Source organism: Phaethon aethereus, assembly GCF_964289735.1.
Source record: "Phaethon aethereus genome assembly, chromosome: 3".
Taxonomy (NCBI): domain Eukaryota; kingdom Metazoa; phylum Chordata; class Aves; order Phaethontiformes; family Phaethontidae; genus Phaethon; species Phaethon aethereus.
This window is the reverse complement of record NC_138576.1, coordinates 69,457,149-69,477,938: the sequence shown is the minus strand read 5'-3', so window position 1 is coordinate 69,477,938 and position 20,790 is coordinate 69,457,149. Positions and strand designations below refer to the sequence as shown.

Sequence of the window (20,790 nt, the reverse complement as noted above, 5' to 3'; positions counted from 1 at the left end):
GTGTGGTTCAGTGATCTTAGGCAGCATTGCCTTCCTTCAAGGTCAATTGAGTGATTATGGGATTTACAGTGCCCATAAAGCTCTTTGGGCATGGAGTGCCAAACAAGAATGACACTGATGCAGGAATCTTCAGGGGTCATCAAGAAGTCTTACTCTCAAGAAGTCCTGACATATCATGGCTTTTTTTTCATGGACAGAGGAAGACATTTGTGTGGGCGGAGGGAGGGAGAACAGGAAGGCTTATTTGCCCCCCTCTGCTCTTTAAGAAGGCTAAGAAATTCTTTAAGTAGTGACTAACATAACAGTTAACACCCTTGATTTCTCTGCAGCAGTTAACATCCCAGAAAAAACTGCCCTTAGAAATGCTTACTCAGCTCATGCAGTAATTCAGGTTTTTGGTGCAATTGTGAGCTCATTCTCTTATAATTTCAGTAATCTGTGAACTACTCCCTAAATTTACTATTAATAGAATCCTCCACCTTCCTTTTGCAGCTATAAGTGGGAGTTCTCACATTCAGCAAATGGAAGCTTCCTTACATTTCCATTTTGCACCAGAGTATATACCTCCTAGTATCAACTAAGTACACCATACACCATATTATCTGATGTACTGCAACTGGTGCTTACAAGGAAAGGCTAAGCTTTTATTCCTGACTAAATCTATAGCTATCCATAAGCTAAGAGTGTTTTAATTAATTATGAGCACTGAAGGATATAAAAAAAATATTTTTATTTCAGTCCAGTTATAGCAGTCTGCTGTGAAGAACCTGGGAGATAAAACCGCTATATAGTTAGAAAATGCACAGTCAAGAATAAATTGGGGGGGATCTGGGAACAATTATTATTATTATTTGTATTTAGAATAAGCTTCCGTCACTACACTTGTATCTCTTTGGGCTGACTTATGATAACCTTGTTGAATTTTAATGCCATAATCTGTTCACAGACAGCTAAAGGTTTGGCAGAAGACTTACATGAATTCTGAAAACAGAATTTGAAGACAGCATGCATATTCAACATCAAACAGGTATGGAGGACTTGTCTAACCACCTAATGCCTAGCACACACCAGGGCATTATTAACAACACAGGGCTGTGAAAAACCTTTTGAGTCATCAGTTCCAGTTCCCTACTCCTACAGGCAGCAGCATTAAATTGTGTCCTTGTCAAACTTATATTAAGGGTTGGCAGGTCTTGGAATAGTCTCCTAATAAGACCAACAAGGGGGAAAAAAACCCAAACCACCAAGCCTACCCACCACCACCAACAAAAAAAACCCCACCACACACACTTAACAGCTCTAATGTTTAAAAGTCTCTTAAAACACAAGTTCTGCTTAAAGCAGTTCCTCCTCTTTGGCATTTAAGCCCCTTACCTCTTCCTTCACCTGCATGAAATGTAACTTGTCTACCAGGCTAAGCTAGCCAGCCACTCTCTTATCGTGAAGTGGCTTTCTGCCTCTAGTCATCCCAAAATGCTTCTCCAGGTTCTGCTTTGAGTTTGTCTCTCCTGGACACAGATAAGTGCAACCTACATTCAAGGAAAGATCTCACTAGCACCTTCTATTAATGCTTTCCATTAGAGAAAGCCTATGCATTGCAGATGACATGGACAAGACAGTCATATTAACACTGATTAATCCATATCCTTCTATCCTATATAGTGAAGGACCTTCTTCCCCCACCCCTCCAAGATAAACTCTTGCAATGGGACCTTATTACTCCAGTCCTTCAATCCCTATTATATGGTGGCCCTCTGCATCAATAATACCTCCCCCTCAACAGCATGGAATTAGCAGATTTCATTAGTATGCTCAGCATTCTGGCCACAGGTCATTAGTAAAGGTATTAAAAAATGGTGCTACTTGATGTTATTCACTTTTATTTTCTCTTTAGTACCAGAAGCTGTTAGACTGCATTTACTGCTGTCCTCTCTTTACACAGTTTTATACGCATGCACACAATTATTAAAAGTTCTTGTGTGACACTACATCGAATGCTCTACTGCAAAGCTGACTGTTTCTTGTGAAGCTTTACATTTTTTCCCCCAAGGGGAAAGAAGAAAATCCACCTTCAATAAAGTAACAGAGAATGCTGGTAGGTCAGATCAAATTCACAGGTCTATAGACAAGAGATCACGTTTCCTTCTCTTTCGGTAAGTAATGTTCATTAGCCTGCAGCCATGCTGTTCTAGCTGCAATTTATTAGATCGGTTTGTTTTGTAAAAGGATATAATTCAGCTAAAAAAACATCGATTCAATGGGTCAAACAGAAATAAGCCAGTAACACACATCTAGGAAAAACAAAGAGAGCACACAGACACTCCAGCGACGAAAAGATGTGAGGCTGAGCAAGTAAGTTTATTTAGCATTTCAGTTGTTTTCAGATTACACAGCAAGACTTGGACAAGATGACATCTCTCGCATTTCCTTACATAATAATTCACCACCTGTGAAGCTTAATGAACCCCTGCACAGCCTAGATGGAAGTATCTGAACTGTTGATGAACTCCTAGCCCTAAACCCTTACTGCACTGGGTACAAGAAGTTACATATTTATAGCTTACCTCAGAGAGAGCTTGTTACTTTTTAACTGTTACGCATGGCAGAATGTCTGTGTTACATTATAAATTAATGCTTGCCTATATTAACAAATACACTTATTTAAAAATTGTTTTCTGGATTGTTACTAAAATTTATTTTGAGCACTGTAAACATGCATCAGATCCAACTAATTGTGAGCAAATGTTACCACAGAATCTGGAATACAGTTGGCTTTCTAGCACATCACTTTGGTACTCAATTAAAATACAAAATCACTAATGTTCTGGGGTTAATGGACTTACTATTTGTTTACTGTGAAAGAATAAATTCCAAACATGATCTGCAAGCTTTCTGCACGCATGCACAGTTTTTGTTAAAACAAAAGTTTCATACAAAGGTTTAACTTAGTGGTTTTGGGGGGCGTGGGTGGTGCCAAAATTTTGCTTTCCGTCATCTTAATCTTTACTCATAAGCAGCTGATGACCAGTGTGTCAAACTTCACCACCAGCAGCATGAAGTCCGCCAAGCAACATCATATTTACTCGTGCCATGCAGACAAGACACATGCAAACAAGCTTAAGTAATAAATATTTAGTACCCATGTCAAATACCTATCAGAAACTAAAACTGCTTCCCGGCATGTCCCAAGAGTTCACGCTATCGTTCCTCACGCATGCCAAAGGCTGTTGCCACATTGGTCCTGAGCACAGTTCTGCTGCTGGAGTGACAGCCTTACATCCTCTCCCCCCTGCTCCCTGCAAACTGACAGGAATCCTATTAGGCTGCATTAAGAACAAATGAGCTGGGTTGGAAAGGATCCAAATCCAGTCTCAGTCTGAAGCAGTCAGACAAAACAGCATGTTTTATTAAAATAACCTCTACAAGATTCCTCTTTTCTGTTTACAGTAAGGTGGCACTTAGCCCTACTGAAAAAAGAGCTTACATTGTACAAACTATTGACACAGAGTCTTGTCCATAAATCCCAGCCAGTAGGTCACGTCTCAAATAATTAGACTACAACTGTCCTTCCTAGTCAGCCAAGAAACAAACAAAAATCACCATCTATGAGGGAGAATGAACATAGCAATGCCAGGTAAAATGATAAACACAACTAATTTTTTTTTTTTTTTTTAAGAGATTAAAGAGTTTTTCCACACCTATCCATGACTTCCAGTAAGACTTAGTCCTAAACCAGGATTTCAGATTATTCTGACCAGGATATTTCAAGAAAGCACTCTGTAATTAGCAAATGGCTAATAAGGCAGAGAGAGATTATTCACACACAACCTTTTACATCCATGCTTTGTAAATTATGTATTTTCTCCCCCACCTGCAGAAGGGTCCTTTCAGTATACATTTTTATATACAGCAATATGTCACCTCTTACTGATGAAATACACCCAAGGAGACTGAAGACTTAAGAGGATTGAGCACGGGGTTTTTTGTAGGTTTACTGAAACGGCAATATATGTTAACCTAAGCACTCTTTTTTTTTTTTTGGGGGGGGGGGGGTGTAGTGGTGGAGGAAATTAACTTTAATGTTATGGTGGTAAAACATCAGTTGCATATTACTATAAAGATAAGCTTGTTTACTCCCATTTCACAGAGTGTAGCTAATACTCACATAAGTCCTTCACTGCACTTCATTTTAAGAAATATTGCCTCTGTTGAAAATAGATAGCAACAATAATCTCTTCTGATTATGATCTTCAGAGTGCAAGAGCGCGTCTGCTCCTACGCTTGCTCAAAGCTTGGCATTAGGCTGTTAGTACTTCAAGGGAATTGTTGTTTCTAACCGGCAGAATAGTATCAGGTTTTAAAATAAAAGAAGCAGAAATCCCACTAGAAAATCGAGGGGCGTGTCAAGAAAAAAAGGAGGTATGAAAAAGACAGCCAAGTTTGTTCAACTGGAAAACAAACCAAAAAAAGAGAAAGAGGTTTTTGAATCTGACTGTTAGCAAGACTACTGTGGAGCACTGCATTAAGAGTCCCTGGAATTTAGTTTCTAGCTCACAAAGCAAGGGGGGCGGGGGGGAGTTTCTCCTGTGTTTACAGACACATACACGTTTCCTGCAGACAAATACATAGGCCATGCAAATACTAAATGGAAGCCAGTACAGTTTTGCCATCTCTCTTTAAGTGGGAGTGTGATAAAGACTCTTCTTTTAGGAGTTGCTCGGGAGGTCAGTACGTTTCTAGCAGGGGCGCACTGCAGAAGAGGGAGCAACTCACCGTTTGATCTCTCAGGCACAGCGCCCGAGGCTCCTTCCCCGCTGCCCGCGGCGGCGAGAAGGCGAGGCGCACCTCCAGCCCAGCCCCGAGTCGCCTCCGTCCCGCCAGCGGCCGCTCGCCCCAGCGCCATGTGTAACTCCTCCTGCTACAGGTCGCCGCTTAGGTGGTCCCGGAGAGCCGGTGTGAACCGGGGGGGGCGGGGGGGGGGGGTGTGCCGGCAGCTCCCTCCTCCTGCCGCGCAGAGCCCCTGCGGGTGTCCCAGTCGAGAAGCGCCTTCCCGGCACGGGAGTTCGGGCCGCCAGCGCGGCAGGGACTCCGGCTCAGCCCCGGTAAAAGCCCACGGCGCGGCACCGGGAGGTGGCCGCCCCTTCACAGGCGCCCGGGCCGGGGCAGTCCCTAACGGCCAGAGCCGGGCGGGCCCCGGCACAGCACCGCGGAGCGCCCCGCAAGCCCCCGTTCCCTACTTACCGGCTTCGGCATTTTGAGGGCTGCTGGTATTTCTCTTAGTCCCAGGACAAACGCTCATGCAGCGGCTGCCTCGCCTCAGCCGAGCACCCTGTGAGGAGGAGGAGGCTAAGGAGGAGGAGGAAGGAGTCGCTCCCGGCCACGGCGGCAGCACAGCCCACGAGTGCGGCGCCGGCCGCCCGGCGGCGGTTAAGTACGCAGGTGGGGCCGCGGCGGTGACTCACCGCCGCCGGCCATTACCCGCCGCTCCCCCCGGCGCTTTCCGAGCGCGGGACCGGCCTCGCCCAGCCGCCAGGCACCCCCACCGGTCTCGCTTCGATACCTCCGGGACGCAGGGGGAGACCCGGGTCTGGAGTCTCCATCCGCCCCCCAGCCCCACGGGCGGGGCCGCCCGCGAACCGTTGGGCAACAGGTGCCGGTGGGAGGGGCGGTGGCGCCGCCCTGGTAACCCGCCGGGCACGGCCGAGCCGTGGCGGGATGGGGCCTGCTTGTGCCGCCTCTTACTCGTGCCCCCGCGGGGAGACCCTCACCCCCAGCGCCGAGCCCCGCCGCCCTGCCCACCGCAACATGGCCGCCGGGGCGAGCCTTGCCGCCACGCCCGCACCTGCCGCCGCCAGCTGCGCCGGGGGCCCAGCGGCACCCAGCGGGCAGGGCCCCGCCCGGTGCGGCCTGGCGGCGGCGTTGGCGTTTCCCAAGCCGGCGGGTGGCTCGGGGACGGTGTCCGGTTTAGGGGATGGAGAGGAGTCTGAGGGAGGGCTGCCGTGCGTGGGCTCACCGAGTCTCCTGCTGCCCCTCACTCCCGCTCGGGGCTAGTCGGTCATAGTCGGTGTGTTTCTGGAGGTCCAAAGCTGGGAGATACACGATTACTTAACGAAACACAGGTTTGCTTTCTGTATTGAAGCACATTTTCAGCAATGGCAGCAAGAGAGACAAGTTTGAAAATCCATTTAAGCTCAGAAACTCGAAAGCAAAGAGTATACTTCCATTGGCCCTGATCTTTCATCAAGACCAAAAAAGATCATGCAAGTAGCCTAACAATTTATAGGCATACAAAGACAGCAAAGTCTGTGTCTCTGCCCTGTGTCCCTTCTCCCTCTTCGTTCATGAACGCACCCATGCAGATAAAGTATCCCTCAGTTCTGTAGGAGCTGCTGGCCTCCCACTGCATCTCCTCTCTTGGCTGGTCGCAATAGCACACTGTATTTACATAGTCATGGGCAACGGCCTGTAGGACACAGCTTTTCTGCTGTGCCGGCAATGGCATGTGGCTAGGCTGTGAGATTAAAGAAATTGTGCAGCCTGTACCCAAGTTGCTGTCTGCGACACCCCCACTTCAGGCAGCATCCAGCTGTTTGGTCAGAAAAAGCAAACTCAGGACGGGAACAGGGAGGCACTGAACAAGGCAAGTAACAACCCATTACATGGAAAATACATAGGGCAGCGACAGCCTGGGAAGTACCAAGGGATGGTAACGAAAAAAGGACAGCCCTAATAATACAGCTCCTGCATTGGAGAAGATCCAAATGGTGTCTTCCCTCACAGAGTCCCCTAGGCAGCAATTGGTAGTGCCACATCAAAATAAAAGAATCGGTACTGTGTCAGGTCTGTGGGAGAAAGGGGAGGGGAGCCGAGTCGGAGGCTAAGAGAATTCATGATTCTATTCCTTTGCTGTTGCATGATCCTCAGTGATCAGAGGAGGCTTTACCATCAGAATGGAGCCATGGGGGTGGCAACTTGCAACAGCAGGTGAGATGAAATAGTCTAAGCTGAACAGCTTCTAAGAAAAAGGCAGTGGGATGAAAAATCTTTGGGAAATGGATATGGCCTTCATTTTCAGCTGAAGCAATTCCACCAGGATTTACTTGGATCAGGTTAATTTAACAAAATATGATTTGTGAGGAGACTTCTATGCACTTCTGTTAGGCAGTAAGTTTATGCTGGGTTTCATGCCTTATGCAGTAGGACAATACTGGAATGGACCAGACCAGACTATCACAGTGTTTTGGGTAGGCTGCCAAGCACAAGGAATGACTGATCCAAGAAAGGAGTGCTGTAAGAACCCAGCTTTTGCATCTCTCAGTCAGAACCCTAATTGGTTGTGGACTTTTTGGGGGGTTGGAAAAGGATAGAGATGAGATATTTTCATTCCTTAGTCTTAAACCCCAGATTTTGGCTGTGATTGGAAAAAGAAAAGCTAAAACAAGCGTGTCTGTCTGCATACCCTAGAAACATGGTATTGCAAAGATCTAATGGGAAGCCCATTTCCATCCTGGGAGATTTCCATTCCCAAAACCCATTCCTGTCTGTAGCTCAACATGGATTCAGAGACCATCACCCTGGGGCTCCATGTTGGAGCAATTCCATGTTGGAGTGATGCCTCATTTAATAGATCCTAAGCTCTTCAATGTCTTGAATCAGCCAGGTAAGTATTTGTTTCCATATGTTAGTTATATATCCAAGCTTAAACCCCTGATTTTTTTTTTACACTTACCATTGCTTCCTAACCACACAGACCTAGAGGCAAAAGGAATTTAGGTGACTAACACTAAGTGTGGCAACATACAATCTTTAGGTTCCTGTTTGCCACAGCACATAACCTTGTGCCATTCTTCCACAATCACCTGCAATACATGGGGAAAGGTAGATACCTCACTGGTATCCATAACTACCAGCTTACTCAACATTGCTCCACCCAAAACCAACCACCATGAACATGTTGAGCTTAGACAAGCAGAATGGTCTTCTGTGGAAGGAACCAGAATGACTGCCAGCTTGGAGCATACGTTAGCGACTCTTCGCCTCCTTCTTGGGCTTTTGCCTTCTGCTCAGATCAGATGCACTTTCAAACCCCCTTACCTGCAGAGCACGGTGCTTTATTAAACGCTCGGTTAGGTGGAGTAGCAGGGTGTCTTTGTGATAGTATGAAATTCTCTTCTATAGCTGGGTCCCCTGAGCTCCTTCCTTTATGTTTCTCTCCCCATCTCCCCCCCCCCTCCCCAGAAGGATGGGAAGGTATATAATGCCAGCTCCTTCCTTCCTTTTACACAGAAGCCTACTCATCCTTTGGAGATGCAGCACAACCAGTGTAGTTCCCCTCTCCTTCAGAGGGGGGATGAAAGCCCTCAGTTCTCTGGCTTTCCTGAGGATGTCCTGATAGTCAGCATATTGAATTTTGGAGCCTGGGCATGATCTATAATGCTGATAAGCATCATGTGTGAATGCTTCCAGACTGAATCCCCTTTGGAGTTTCGACAAGGGAACATTGGAGCAGGCATGAAATGGGCACAAAGCAATCAACTCCCACCAAAGACAGCCTGGGGCAGAAATAAAAATATTAAAAAACCCCAGATACCAATGTAGAAGCTGGGGAAATTTTCACATGAAAAATCTATGGAACTTGGTTACTTCTAGATTTAGGCATTAGCTAAGCAAGAGAGAGCTTTTACAGCAACCCTAACTACAGCACCTTCAGTCAGACCTCACAAATAAGCATAAGACCCAAATCAAAATGAAAGTTTTAGGTTACAGGATTAAGATCTCCTCTGATCCAGCACTTATTCTTAACCTGCTTTATTAAGGGGATAGTATTACTAACAATTTACAGGAATTACTAAGGCAGAGGAGGTGATGAAAGGATCTCAATTGCTCAGCAGGTCAGTAGCAGAACCCAGTTTCTGTTTTCTTCTCTTTAACAGTTTCTGTACCTTACTGACCCCTAACCAAACTGTGTGTTAAGTCATCCTCATCAAGCCTGACTTCCCCATTTTAAAGAGAAGATGTCATCTACCTCGACTTGTGCAAAGCATTTGACACTGTCCCACACGACATCCTCATCTCTAAATTGGAGAGACGTGGATTTGATGGATGGACCGCTCGGTGGATAACGAATTGGCTGGATGGTCTCACTCAGAGAGAGTGAGTGAGAGCCAAGTCAACGGCTCGATGTCCAAGTGGAGACCAGTGACAAGTGGTGTTCCTCAGGGGTCGGTATTGGGACTGGTGCTGTTTAACATCTTTGTTGGCTACATGGACAATGGGATTGAGCGCACCATCAGCAAGTTTGCTGATGGCACCAAGGTGTGTGGTGCGGTCGACACGCTGGAGGGAAGGGATGCCTTCCAGAGGGACTTTGACAGGCTTGAGAGGTGGGCCTGTGCAAACCTAATGAAATTCAAAAAGGCCAAGTGCAAGGTCCTGCACATGGGCCAGGGTAATCCTAAGCACAAATACAGGCTGTGTGGAGAAAGGATTGAGAGCAGCCCTGAAGAGAAGGACCTGGAACTGTTGGTTGATGAGAAGCTCAGCATGACCTGGTAATGTGCGCTTGCAGCCCAGAAAGCTATCTGTATCCTGGGCTGCATCAAAAGCAGCGTGGCCAGCAGGACAAGGGAGGTGATTCTGCCCGTCTACTCTGCTCTGGTGAGACCTCACCTGCGTCCAGCTCTGGGGCTCCCAACATAAGGACATGGACCTGTTGGAGTGAGTCCAGAGGAGGGCCATGAAGATGATCAGAGGGCTAGAGTACTGCTCCTATGAAGGGAGAGAATTGGGGCTGTTCAGCCCAGAGAAGAGAAGGCCAGGGAGAGACTCACGGGAGACCTTACAGCAGACTTCCAGTACCTGAAGGCCTACAAGAAAGCTGGACATGGACTTTTTACAAGGGCGTCTAGCAATAGGACACAGGATAATGGCTTTAAACTGAAAGAGAGTAAATTGAGATTAGAGATAAGGAAGAAATTCTTCACTATGAGGGTGGTGAGGCACTGGAACAGGTTGCTCGGAGAAGTTGTGGATGCCCCATCCCTGGAAGTGTTCCAGGCCAGGTTGGATGGGGCTTTGAGCAACCTGGTGTAGTGGAAGGTGTCCCCCAGGGGTCTTGGAACTAGGTGATCTTTAAGGTCGTTTCCAACCCAAACCATTCTATGATTCTATGATTTAATTTTCCTGTTCTACTTTAATCTGTAATAACATTCCAAATTGATGTAAAACATTTATGAGTTCCAAGTATTTGCCAGAATTCTCTAAAGCAAGTCCTATTGCTATAAAGTGGCTTTTGCTTAACAGGCATGGTGCCAGTCAATTTTTAGTCAACATAAAACTTCCTAAGCCAGATCATCCTGGAAATGGGAAACATGGAATCTTGTGCCCTAAAAACACCCTTGTTGGTTGCTCATGCAAAACCAATAGTCTCAACAAGAGGCAGCCTTGAACTCCCTGTTTCTCCATATAGAAAGCTTCATCCAGGTTTAGGATTTTTGGCAAGGCATAGCTGGAAGAGTTTTGCAGCACCTCTGCTTGTTTGTTTGAAGTTTTACTCTGGAGCTTTTTTACTAACTGCAAATCTATAGTAGCTAACTCTGTCCTCTTGACAACTCACAGACTGTGCATCTAGTATAGCAGTTAAAAGAAAGGATGCTCAGGATATTAGTTGAAGGAAAGGATGCTATGTTCTGAGCTGTGTTGTATAGATTTAACAACATTTGCTCTCATCTAGGACAGTCAAGAGGGTGATTTTCTTTGTCAGTTGGAAGAGCTGTAGGAGGAAAAAGAACCATATGTTATTATTGACAATAACTTCTTTTTCATTGTGCGTGACTGAATAGGCAGCTTATTCCCCACTGCAGTTTCTGAAATTTTGCCATTATAATTCCTGAAATGTCAGACTTCAGGAAGAGTGGCCAAGGACCTGTAGAGTTCTAGTTCTGTCTGCATCACTGCTTCCCCACTGCCCACACTGAGCTTATTGAAAACCCGATGAATTCAGGTCACGATGGACCACCATCTATTGACAAAGCACTGTTGACATTCTCCCAGTTTCTTTTGAAGGGGATATACGAGGTAAAAGAGCGCAAAGCTTGTGCCTCATTTTTGGTTGTTCCTAAATGAGAAGCTGCTGCCAAGTTCAGTTAATGCTTTTTTTCCAAGTAAGCGTGGGTTCCCACAAGTTTATTTTGTACTAAAAAATTGTTAAGTGCGTTCAGGCCTGAAAAGAAACCTCATTAATTGATCTGATGGTTACATGCTGGAAGACCCTTATCTTTGCATTAATTTTATTTTCCAGCTGTGCCCCAAGTGTTCCTTGGGATTACCTGACCCTCTGAATGATCATGATGGAGCCCTATAGGGACATGTTAGGTTATGAAGAAATGCGTATATAAGTTTATGATGGATTATTTTTAAATGTGGTAAAAAGGAAAAAGAATCAGACAAGACTTCAGGCTTTTATCTGGTTTGTTCTTACCCATCATAAAAAGAGAGAAAAGCTTAAAGGAAGATTATGAATATGCTGCTTCTCCTCAGCAAAACTTCTGAAAAGTCCCAAGGCCAGTTTGCTTTCAGTTCCTGTAAGAGTCATCTTAGTAACTACCCTAGTAACACATTCTTCACTTTTCTTCCACAGGAAACTTTCACAGTGAGTGATGCAAAGTGTGCAATAAAATCTTCTTTTGGACTGAAACAAAACATAATTTGACATTTACATTTTGAGCATGCTTACACTGAGAAATTACTTACAATGGATGGGCAAGACTTAGTTACAGGCAAAATATAAATAAAATGTTACTCAAAGTAAAGGCAGGTTTAAACATGCCTGTGATCAGGGAAGGAAAATTTATGTTAATCATCTTTGTAAGTGAAATCCAGAATGGATTATTGATCTTACCAACAAAAATAAACAAATATAAAAAACCACTGAGAGTTTTCTGCATCTATTGAATGAGAACAATCATGTCACACAGCATTGTTTAAAAATGTGTAAAATGATGAATGAAGCTCATGACACACTGAATTTGTGGAGATTATACCACACATGTAAATCAGCCATGTTTGTCTAAGACTCAAAACAAATGGAAATTAGGGGCAATGGAGCTTTTACGTCTCAAAACAAAATAATGATCTTAATGCGTATTAAAAGAAAGGAAAGAGGAAGGGAGTTCCCCTGGTTAAGTAATCTCTATTCCACCTTGATATCTTCCTTTGTGCTTTTTTATTTGGAATCTGATTAAAAGCAGAGCTGAGTGCTGTACACAGCTAATACTGAACTCTTTCAAGTCTGCAAGTCTGAACTCTTTCTACGGGGACCGGCTCTTTTATTTTTTTTTTTAACATCAAACTAGAGTTGTATGAAGACCGTGTTGACAAAAACAACAGGTCAAATAATGTTAACTAACTTAGTTCATGTGATTTACAAATGGAGCACAGATGTGTGCTTAGAGCAAGTATGAGTAGTAAGGAAGGTGGAGGCAAAATAAATGCCCACTAGTGGATAGAGGGAAAAATAATTCACCAGTCTATGTACAGGAGTTATTTACTCCAAGTTGTTTTGTAATTATATATAGTGCCGTATATAGCAATACATTTGTATCGCTCTCACTGTGGAAATAAGACTGTAAGAGTTCAAAAATACAAATAATAAGCTAATTCAAATTAAGTAAGACTGCCAAAATTCAGAATTTCAGGGCTAAAATAAGAGTGCAGATTTCAATGGACAATTAATGGACATGGAGCACATTTTCTTTTCCTGGGATATGATGCTGACCCACATCTTTTAAGATCAGAATGACCATGTTGTTTGACTTTCAGCATAAACTAAGCTGTTGAGTTTTGTCTGGTGATTCTCAAATCAAGCCCATAACATTAGAAAGGCCTTAAATCCCAGTCTCAAGACTGAATGACAGTGAGTCTACCTCCTGTCCAGTTCTCTCCACGGCCAAGTGCTCTTCCGGTATAAATTGTGAAAGTTGTTTGCACTGACTGGTACTTGTACGTCTCATTCCATTTCAGAAGATGCATTATCTACAACGTGATTTGAAGTTAAATACTGAGCCAAGATAAACCATCTAGCATGGCTCTTGCCTCAGCTAAGTCATTAATAGAAGCTGTGCATTATTGTGCAGTTTGGTGCCAGCTATCAAAAGACCATTTTCTCTTATTTTTCCCTAATTGAAACAGAAAGAATTGCTTGGTGCAGAGGTAGTTCTGAAGTTCAGAAGGTCCCAAATATCACTCTAGCCTATTTTTTGACTCAGGACTGTCTCTTTCAGATTATCTTCCCATATTTTGCCTATCCTCATTTAAGTGCTCTGCACAACAAGGCCTTTCCCCCTTTGAACATTAGAGTTCAGGTTTATTTTGTAGTGTAAAGGCTGGTTAGCCCTAACAGCTGCATCCAATAGCAAGAGAAACACAAAATAAGTAATATTGGTGCTGCTCTTCATTACTGGTCATACATTAGCCCTCTTATGCTGCATCACTTGTTTCTGCTGTAGATGAGAACATTTCCAAGCACCGTTAGAGGCATAAGTTATGTCTCCACTCAGGCTGCAGCTGCCCAACAGCAGTGCAGGCTGCACAGGGAACTCCCAGTGCTGAATTAGAAGAGAATATACAATGGAGACTTCTTTTGTAGATAAAGGAGGGTAATTTTGACCTTAGTATATCATGAGTAAGACATGAAGCTGGAGTCTGAAGTACAAGAATCCACCTATCTCTTGGGAAATCCTCTGTTTGCTCTGTGATAACACAATAATGCTGAAAACAGGCAGGCACTGATAAAGATGTAAGACCAAATACAAGGCAGGTATAAGCAGGGTGACATTGCTAAACAAAGCAGAACACTGCCTACTTTCACCAGACCTGAATTTTAACTCTGATATTTTGCAAGGGCTTACCTTACTTCAATTAAATATTCATTCATGAGAAAAATCATAGCGAACAGCTCATACACAATTTACAAATGGCTACATATATCCTTAATTAGTTTTAAACAACCCTGCTAAACAGTGAGGGCAAACTAAATCCATTTTATGTCAAGGCTGCAGATACACCTTATCTAATCAGCCCCAGCTGCCTTAAAGCCAGTAACTCAGAAACAAAGAGGCTACCAAACCAAATAACTTCTGTGAGGCCTTGCTGGAGGAGAAGGGGATCAGGTTGATTACTGTTCACCTGCCACACTGAGGCATGCAGGCAACCTGAAACAAAGGGAGTTTTCAGTGCTTCCCAATGACACACCTAGTTTGTGAAGTAATTACCTCTGACGCATGACACAAAAGATAAACACTGACTCTTGTAGCGTGTTGGCTAGCAACTCCTCAAAACACTCTGGAAAATAATATCATTACACTACCTTTAAAATAGCAGGTGAATTTCACCTGTTTGCAGCAGGTAACTCAGGACCTAGGTACGAATTGAGTAACGCTTAAGACTCCAAAATAGAGCTGAAGTGCTGCCTCAGATGTAACCAGGATTTCACACGGACTTGATTTGTTCCTAGGCAGAACACAGCTCAGCTCAGTGTTTCACTTACTAATAAGCTGATTATCTCTTAAAAGTTGCATGATGAATTCTTTGGTCTCTTTTAATAAATGACAAATCTATAACAGTTAATCTTATGATCACCTTCTGTGCCATGGTTTCATCTGCGTGACCTCTCAGCAATGTCTTTGGAGACAGATCTGTTGGTGCACTGCTCTGTTTTGACCTTCAAGCACTTACAGTGTAGGAGGAGAAGGGTGAGGTTCCGCTGGACTCCAGAAACAGGGTGTTGTGTCCCTCCACCTGGTATCAGTTGAGGGTGAGGATCTGGTGACACTGGAGCCAGTGGTTCATGAGCTAATCGTTCAGTATGCTTAATTATCTTGGAGTGGTATAAACATTGTCATTGCAGCAATGAGACAAAGTAGAGTTTCTGTATCCAAGAAGTTTGTCCTTTTTTTCCAACTATGTCATTTGGCTTTATGGACTTTGTTTTGGGTGATTTAGCACAAACATATGTCCATTAGAGACCTTCATGGATTTGCCTCGGATTACCTCCAGAGCCATCCCCAGCTTGATCCTGAATCCGAGAGAGACCAGGAACACAAGAACTGGAGACACCTTGTAGACAAGGATGAACTATATTGTCCCTAAGACATGCTAGACTGTCATGTGCGGCATTTTCCTATGAGAAAGTGGGTAGCCCTGGGTTGTTCTCCCTGACCGTGGTCTGCCTGCCAGGGCAGGTGGAGAGGGAGGTGGAAGTACAACATCAGCTACGGCTTTCTTTTGCGGAGTTAAGTTTTAAGGCCAAGTCCTGTCAGCACTCGGGATGTTGTTCTGTACTGTAAGGGCTTCACAGTAGGCCGTGCTGGGTGACATGGCCTGGTTTTGACACAGCATGTTGAAGCACAGTCACCCCAGGCGCAGCCTCAGTTCAGAGTGTCCGAGTCCTCTGGGCCTAGGGCCACGAGTGGCTTCTTGCCAACTGTCCTTGGGAAACTGGTCTTCGAGGCCTGTTTGTGAAAGCCTGCAAGAAGGGCTCAGCCTACTCCATGCAGACATGGTGGGCCAGGCCTGTGGCGCTGTTTCCCTGCCCAGCCCTCCATGGCTGCTCTGCCGGGCAGGACAGCAGCACGAAGAAGAGTGGGAAGACCAAGAGTCCTGGCCCTGGCTGCTGGCCTAGTTTCCCTTCACCTGCCTGACACTGTGAGGCAGGAAAATGCCGAAAGGGCCTCAGAGACGACAACAAAGCAGGGTGTCCATGTGCAGCTGATGCGCGGGGTGCAGTAACAGCTGGACGTGCTCGCCAAGAAAGCTGCTGGTCTCACAGGCGGGGACCCGTCACAGAGCAGACGTGCCTGGGGGGGTTCAGAAGCATCCTGGTGAGCTGCGGCTGAGGTCCTCCCAGACAGCAATGTGGACAGGACTAAAAAAAGCGATTCACCCACGCTATTTCTCTCTGAGCACAACCATCTCTACCAACAGAGCCTTTTTTCCAGTTGTGTTCAAATTGATGGGAACTCTCCTGATCCCTTTAGGAGGCTGTCCCATAAGCGAGCAATGTCATAGCAAGAAATAATTTATTATCTTTCACGATACCTAAATGTGCTCCTTCCCTGCGTTGCTCTCAATAACCTCCACCCCTGCCTCCTGAAATAACTGTTCACTCATCACTGCAGTGGGTTTAGCCGTGCTGTACGAATCCAGAGAGATAAGAAACAATATTCTTTAGATAACAGCACAGACTCTTGCACAAAGTTCTTTGTCTCAGAGTTCAGTCTGCACCCTTATTTTAAAAAAAGGAATGTAACAAAAACCCCCCTCTTTGCAGGAATTACCTTAAAATGCAGCATGCAATATCATTAGTGCAGTGCTAAGGACTTTTGAAATAGTGGTTGTGTTTCAAGTAAGACTATGGCCACCGTTTCCCCCACAGTTGCCAATGTGTAGTATTTGAAACTATCTCTTTTTCTGTGCTTCAAGCAGCAATTAAGTATTGTCTTTCAAATGCCACCACACAGCAATGGTGAGTAAATAATGGCTTAAATAAGAACTAAGAAAAAGTTTTGTTTGCTTTTGCAGGTGTTAAATTTCAGCCAGACAATCTAACTCAAACAAAGCCCTAAACAAAAGTTACTGGAATTCCTGACTGACAACCCAAGTTTCACGTTAGACAAGGCAGATAATCAAAATTATCTCTCCTAGCTCTAAAATCTCTAACCACTGATTTTTACCACAGCTGTAAAATTCAGGGATTGAGGTTTTTAACTCCAGGTATAAGACTTTTGTTTAAATTTTTAATGCATGGGAAAAACAATTGCAGTAACTACATGTGGTTAAACAATGTATTTCTGTAATAAGTATCCTTAAAAAACCCACAAGACAGAAAAACTCGCATGGACAAGTACACTGCGGGATTGAAATGTGGATTTAGGGTGTTTTCTTGTTCTTCTGGTAACCTGGTTATTCCTCCCTTGAGATGAAATGCAATGCTATGTATCCAGTACCCAGATGGATTAAAATGTACATCCTGTAAGCAATCACAGAACATTAGGAAAAAGGTAATTGAACCATTTTCAGACCCAGTAATTAATTCTGTGGAACCCATTTATGGGAAACTCAGCTGCAGTGAAACCCTGCTTGTAGAGAAGAGAATGAAAGCTGCAAGTTGTTTCAATGCAAACTAGTGATGCTTGTAAATGAGCCCCTTCCCACAGGACTCAAGCTTGCAATCCTGCCCCAATGTCAAAGCCCTTCAGGGTCAAGACCATGGGACCACGCCTGTAACAGAGAGGTTTGGTGGAGAAAATTCCATGACTTCACTATGACAGGCTCCCATTATAATTCTTAATTGGTTACTTTAGATTACTCTCTCAGCCAACCCTTGTTAATGTGAAATGATAACCTTGAACTGTGTTCACGGTTTAAAGCATTATCCAAAGACCCGCAAGCAGTGTACAGGGACAAAGTCAGAAATTCTTTTGAGCTTGTGTGAGGTCAGAATCAGGCTGATTCTGCCAGCCTCATCACAGGATCGCAGTAATCCAGCTGTTTATGGGCCTTATGAAACATTAGATTAAGAGTTTCTACGTTCTGGTCTGGAAATACAGCTTACTGGCCTGATTCTGCTACTGTCAGCCATGGTGCTATTACCTGATTTGCTCAGCTCAGCAATTCCTTTTGCATCTTCCAACCCAAAGCTACTTTTTCAGTACCTGCTCATTTAATTGACAGCCTGCCAATGGTGCCCTCCAAGCCACCCCATGGTTCAGCTCCTCTTGATACTCTTTGAGCCCTCACTCCTCACCCCAGCTGGAAGCTGGGAGGCAGCTGCACCAGGGGTCCTGGTTCTCCCCCAGGCGAGGAGGGAGAAGAGAGCATGGTGGAGTGGGGAGTGGAGCGATCCTGTTGTTCACAGTAAGGAAGTAAGGTGTGGCTCATCCTGAATTTGCCTGAAACTCTCTCATCAAAGGACAGCCAGCAACCAGGAAGAAGGTTTATCAGGTGAAGGTTCCTTGGAATCGCCCATCCAGGCCCTACAACAAAGGTTGAGCTTTATGGGATAAGAGTTTTGTTCTGCATAATACAGTTAATAAAAAAACCTGCCCACAAACAGGGTGAGCTGGTTGGGAACAGACTGCTGCAGGACGTGCAAGGACCTTCACTGGAGCACATGCACAGGGCAGCTACAGTAGCCAGTAAACATTGTATTATCTTAACAGCACAATGAGTTGGTTTTACTATTCCTCATGTCTTTTTTTTCATTAATTATTAATATTCAGTTAATACGGCAGTGAGCAGAATGTACCCACAGCTCTATCCATAAAGGAATTAATTTACTGCCTGCTTTACAACAAGTGCTGTGTAAACACTCGAGTTGCATTAAGTAAGTACTGCATTTCCATAGTGGCAAATTCAGGTGAGCAAACACAATACTTTGGAGAAAACCAAGCACTTTTTGTCCATCCCCAGCCCACATATCTACCAGCCCGCAACAGTATGAAAATAAATCAATGTTGAGGAACTATCCCAACATGCTCTTTAAAACTCAATGTTTCTATTATTTCCACAGGAGTTCTGCTTTGTGCAGCTTGAATACAGAATTAGAAAGGCCCTAGCCTTACTCCAAAACTCTCATGGATTTCAGGCCCAGGATGGGCACCTGAAACCGAAAGCATAAGAAAGGAAGCCCAAGAGACCATGATTACTTCCCACCATCTGAGTGATTTCTTATAAGCACCTTAAAATACTCTTCAAAAATCAGAATTATTTATAGGTATATAATTGAACAACCTCTGTATTATCCTGTTACATCTACCTCTGTATAAGGGCAGATTTTCCCCTATTCTTGTCCCCTAAATCACCAAGCTGGATTCAAATGTCATTATTCAATTTTTTCTTTCTCTACATGTGTAACACTGTTTCTCAGTGCAGTTTCACTGCTGAACAGCAAACGGAACTGACCCAGATGGAAACCAGGATCTGCAAGACCCTCCTCAGATCTGCAGTGTTTCCTTGCCTTAAAGCACGTATCTGAACTGTTTGCTGGGACCCTTCAGCGAGGCGTGTATCTCATTGTGAGGTTACAGGCTTCAGTTCATCCTTGAAACCAGCATCCTCCAGACTTCAGTGAAATGACAAGGCTTTTTTAACTCTGTATGTATAGTTCTGACTCTTCCTGGACTGGAGCCTGAATAAAGCATGCATCCAGCAGACAGCCCTGTGCATGCTCAAGGATAATAGTTAACTAATCTGTATGGAGAGCGTTGTTGGACAACTTCTAGTGACTGTGATCTTCAGTAAAAATAATTTTAATCCTTAACATTTTTAGAATCATTTCAGTATGGTGCCTGTACATCGAAAGTCACTGTGGCATACATACTGCCCTGTCTTCTTGCAGACATAGGAGCTTTGAATTTTTACTCTTTACCCTCCCACATTCCGGTGCAATTCCTTTCCTTAATGAGCATGCACACAAAATGACCTCTGTGTTCCCTTCTGCAAAATTGTGCACTGTTTCCCTGAACTCTGGAGTTCACATTTTCATGATAAAAGGTGCAATTATTTTCCTGTGCAGCAACATTTTCAACAAGACTGGCTTCGCAAACAGATTTTCAGCCTCTCATTAGGCTGACAAGAATTTGGTCAGTCTGGTAAGAAATCTTTTGCATGTGGCAAACTAATTTTATTTAAGCACCCCCTTTAAAAGAGCCTTCTGAATGCAAAGGCAGATGCTACTGCTCAGCCCTGTGCATCACAAATTGCTCATTAATGAGGCAGGTAGAATCTGATTTTATGCAATCAATCATGAAAATATGTTAACAACTGTAAACTAAAATTAGCACCTTTCATGACTGTAACATCATTCCCAAACTTCCCTCAATTACACGCTGTTCCTTAACGGTTACAGTCCATTCTTTGTCATTCTGGAGTCTTGGAAAGCTCTGAGCAGCGCACTACACTGGTGACTGGCAAGGCAGAAACTGGATCTATGTAATTCTTAAACATTACTCACAGATCTTTTTTCCCCTACAGTAGATGAGATTCAGTGAGTGCAAAACCGACAGTCTTTGATGATGCCTTTGATTTGTGGTGGTGGAAAAACTGCTCGTCCCAGTAACCTGCAATTATGACATTTAAGTGATAAAAACCACACAAATCAACACCTCCACTAACAATGCAGTTTCTCTATTTTAATGCTGGGGAATTCCTTGCATTTTACTTTTGGCACAGGTTATGATTTAATTCCCAATGAGAGCCTGGAGAATCTCTCTGTTTTGTTCAGTGACAGGGGATAAGCCCAGCAGTCAAGGTTTATTCTCCAAATATTAGCAGAAGTGCTCTGCTTATCAGGCAGTTGATAATGTTAGCTTGAAAGCAATAAAATCTTTGCATCCAAATACAAGCTATTGTGAGATCTGAGTTGACAGATGGGTTTATAGATTGATAATACAATCTTGAATTTCTTCTTAAACTTTGGTTAATTGAAGCATTTGGGAAGTGTGGATCTTTCCAAAACTACTCATTGAAATGAAATTATGTTGCCTACTCAGGAACCTTACTGCCAGTGAACTTTGACTTTCCAATCATCGTAAACTGTCTTTAAATTAAGACTATTATAAAACTGGAAGGTAGCTTTATTTTTGTTTTGATACAGCAACTCAAGACACGTGACATGGACAGAGCAAAACAGATATGAGGCAGGTCTGTATGAAAACTGCAAATTTTACTTTCTGATGCCTCCTAAACTTTTTCCCCAGTAAAGACAATTTAGCAGTGGGCTTTACAAAAAAT

At 43.9% G+C, this 20,790-nt stretch overlaps 1 protein-coding gene across 1 annotated transcript in view; it reads right to left on the bottom strand.

Moving 5' to 3' along the window:
- Positions 1-5,253, bottom strand: part of EZR (ezrin) — a gene marked incomplete at its 5' end in the record, with an annotated part of 37,224 nt that extends 31,971 nt beyond the window's left edge. Inside the window, one exon of the mRNA XM_081998540.1 lies at positions 5,242-5,253. Coding sequence (XP_081854666.1) covers positions 5,242-5,253 — 12 coding nt within the window. The remainder of the gene's footprint in view (positions 1-5,241) is intronic.
- Between the last annotated feature and the right edge of the window lie 15,537 nt (positions 5,254-20,790).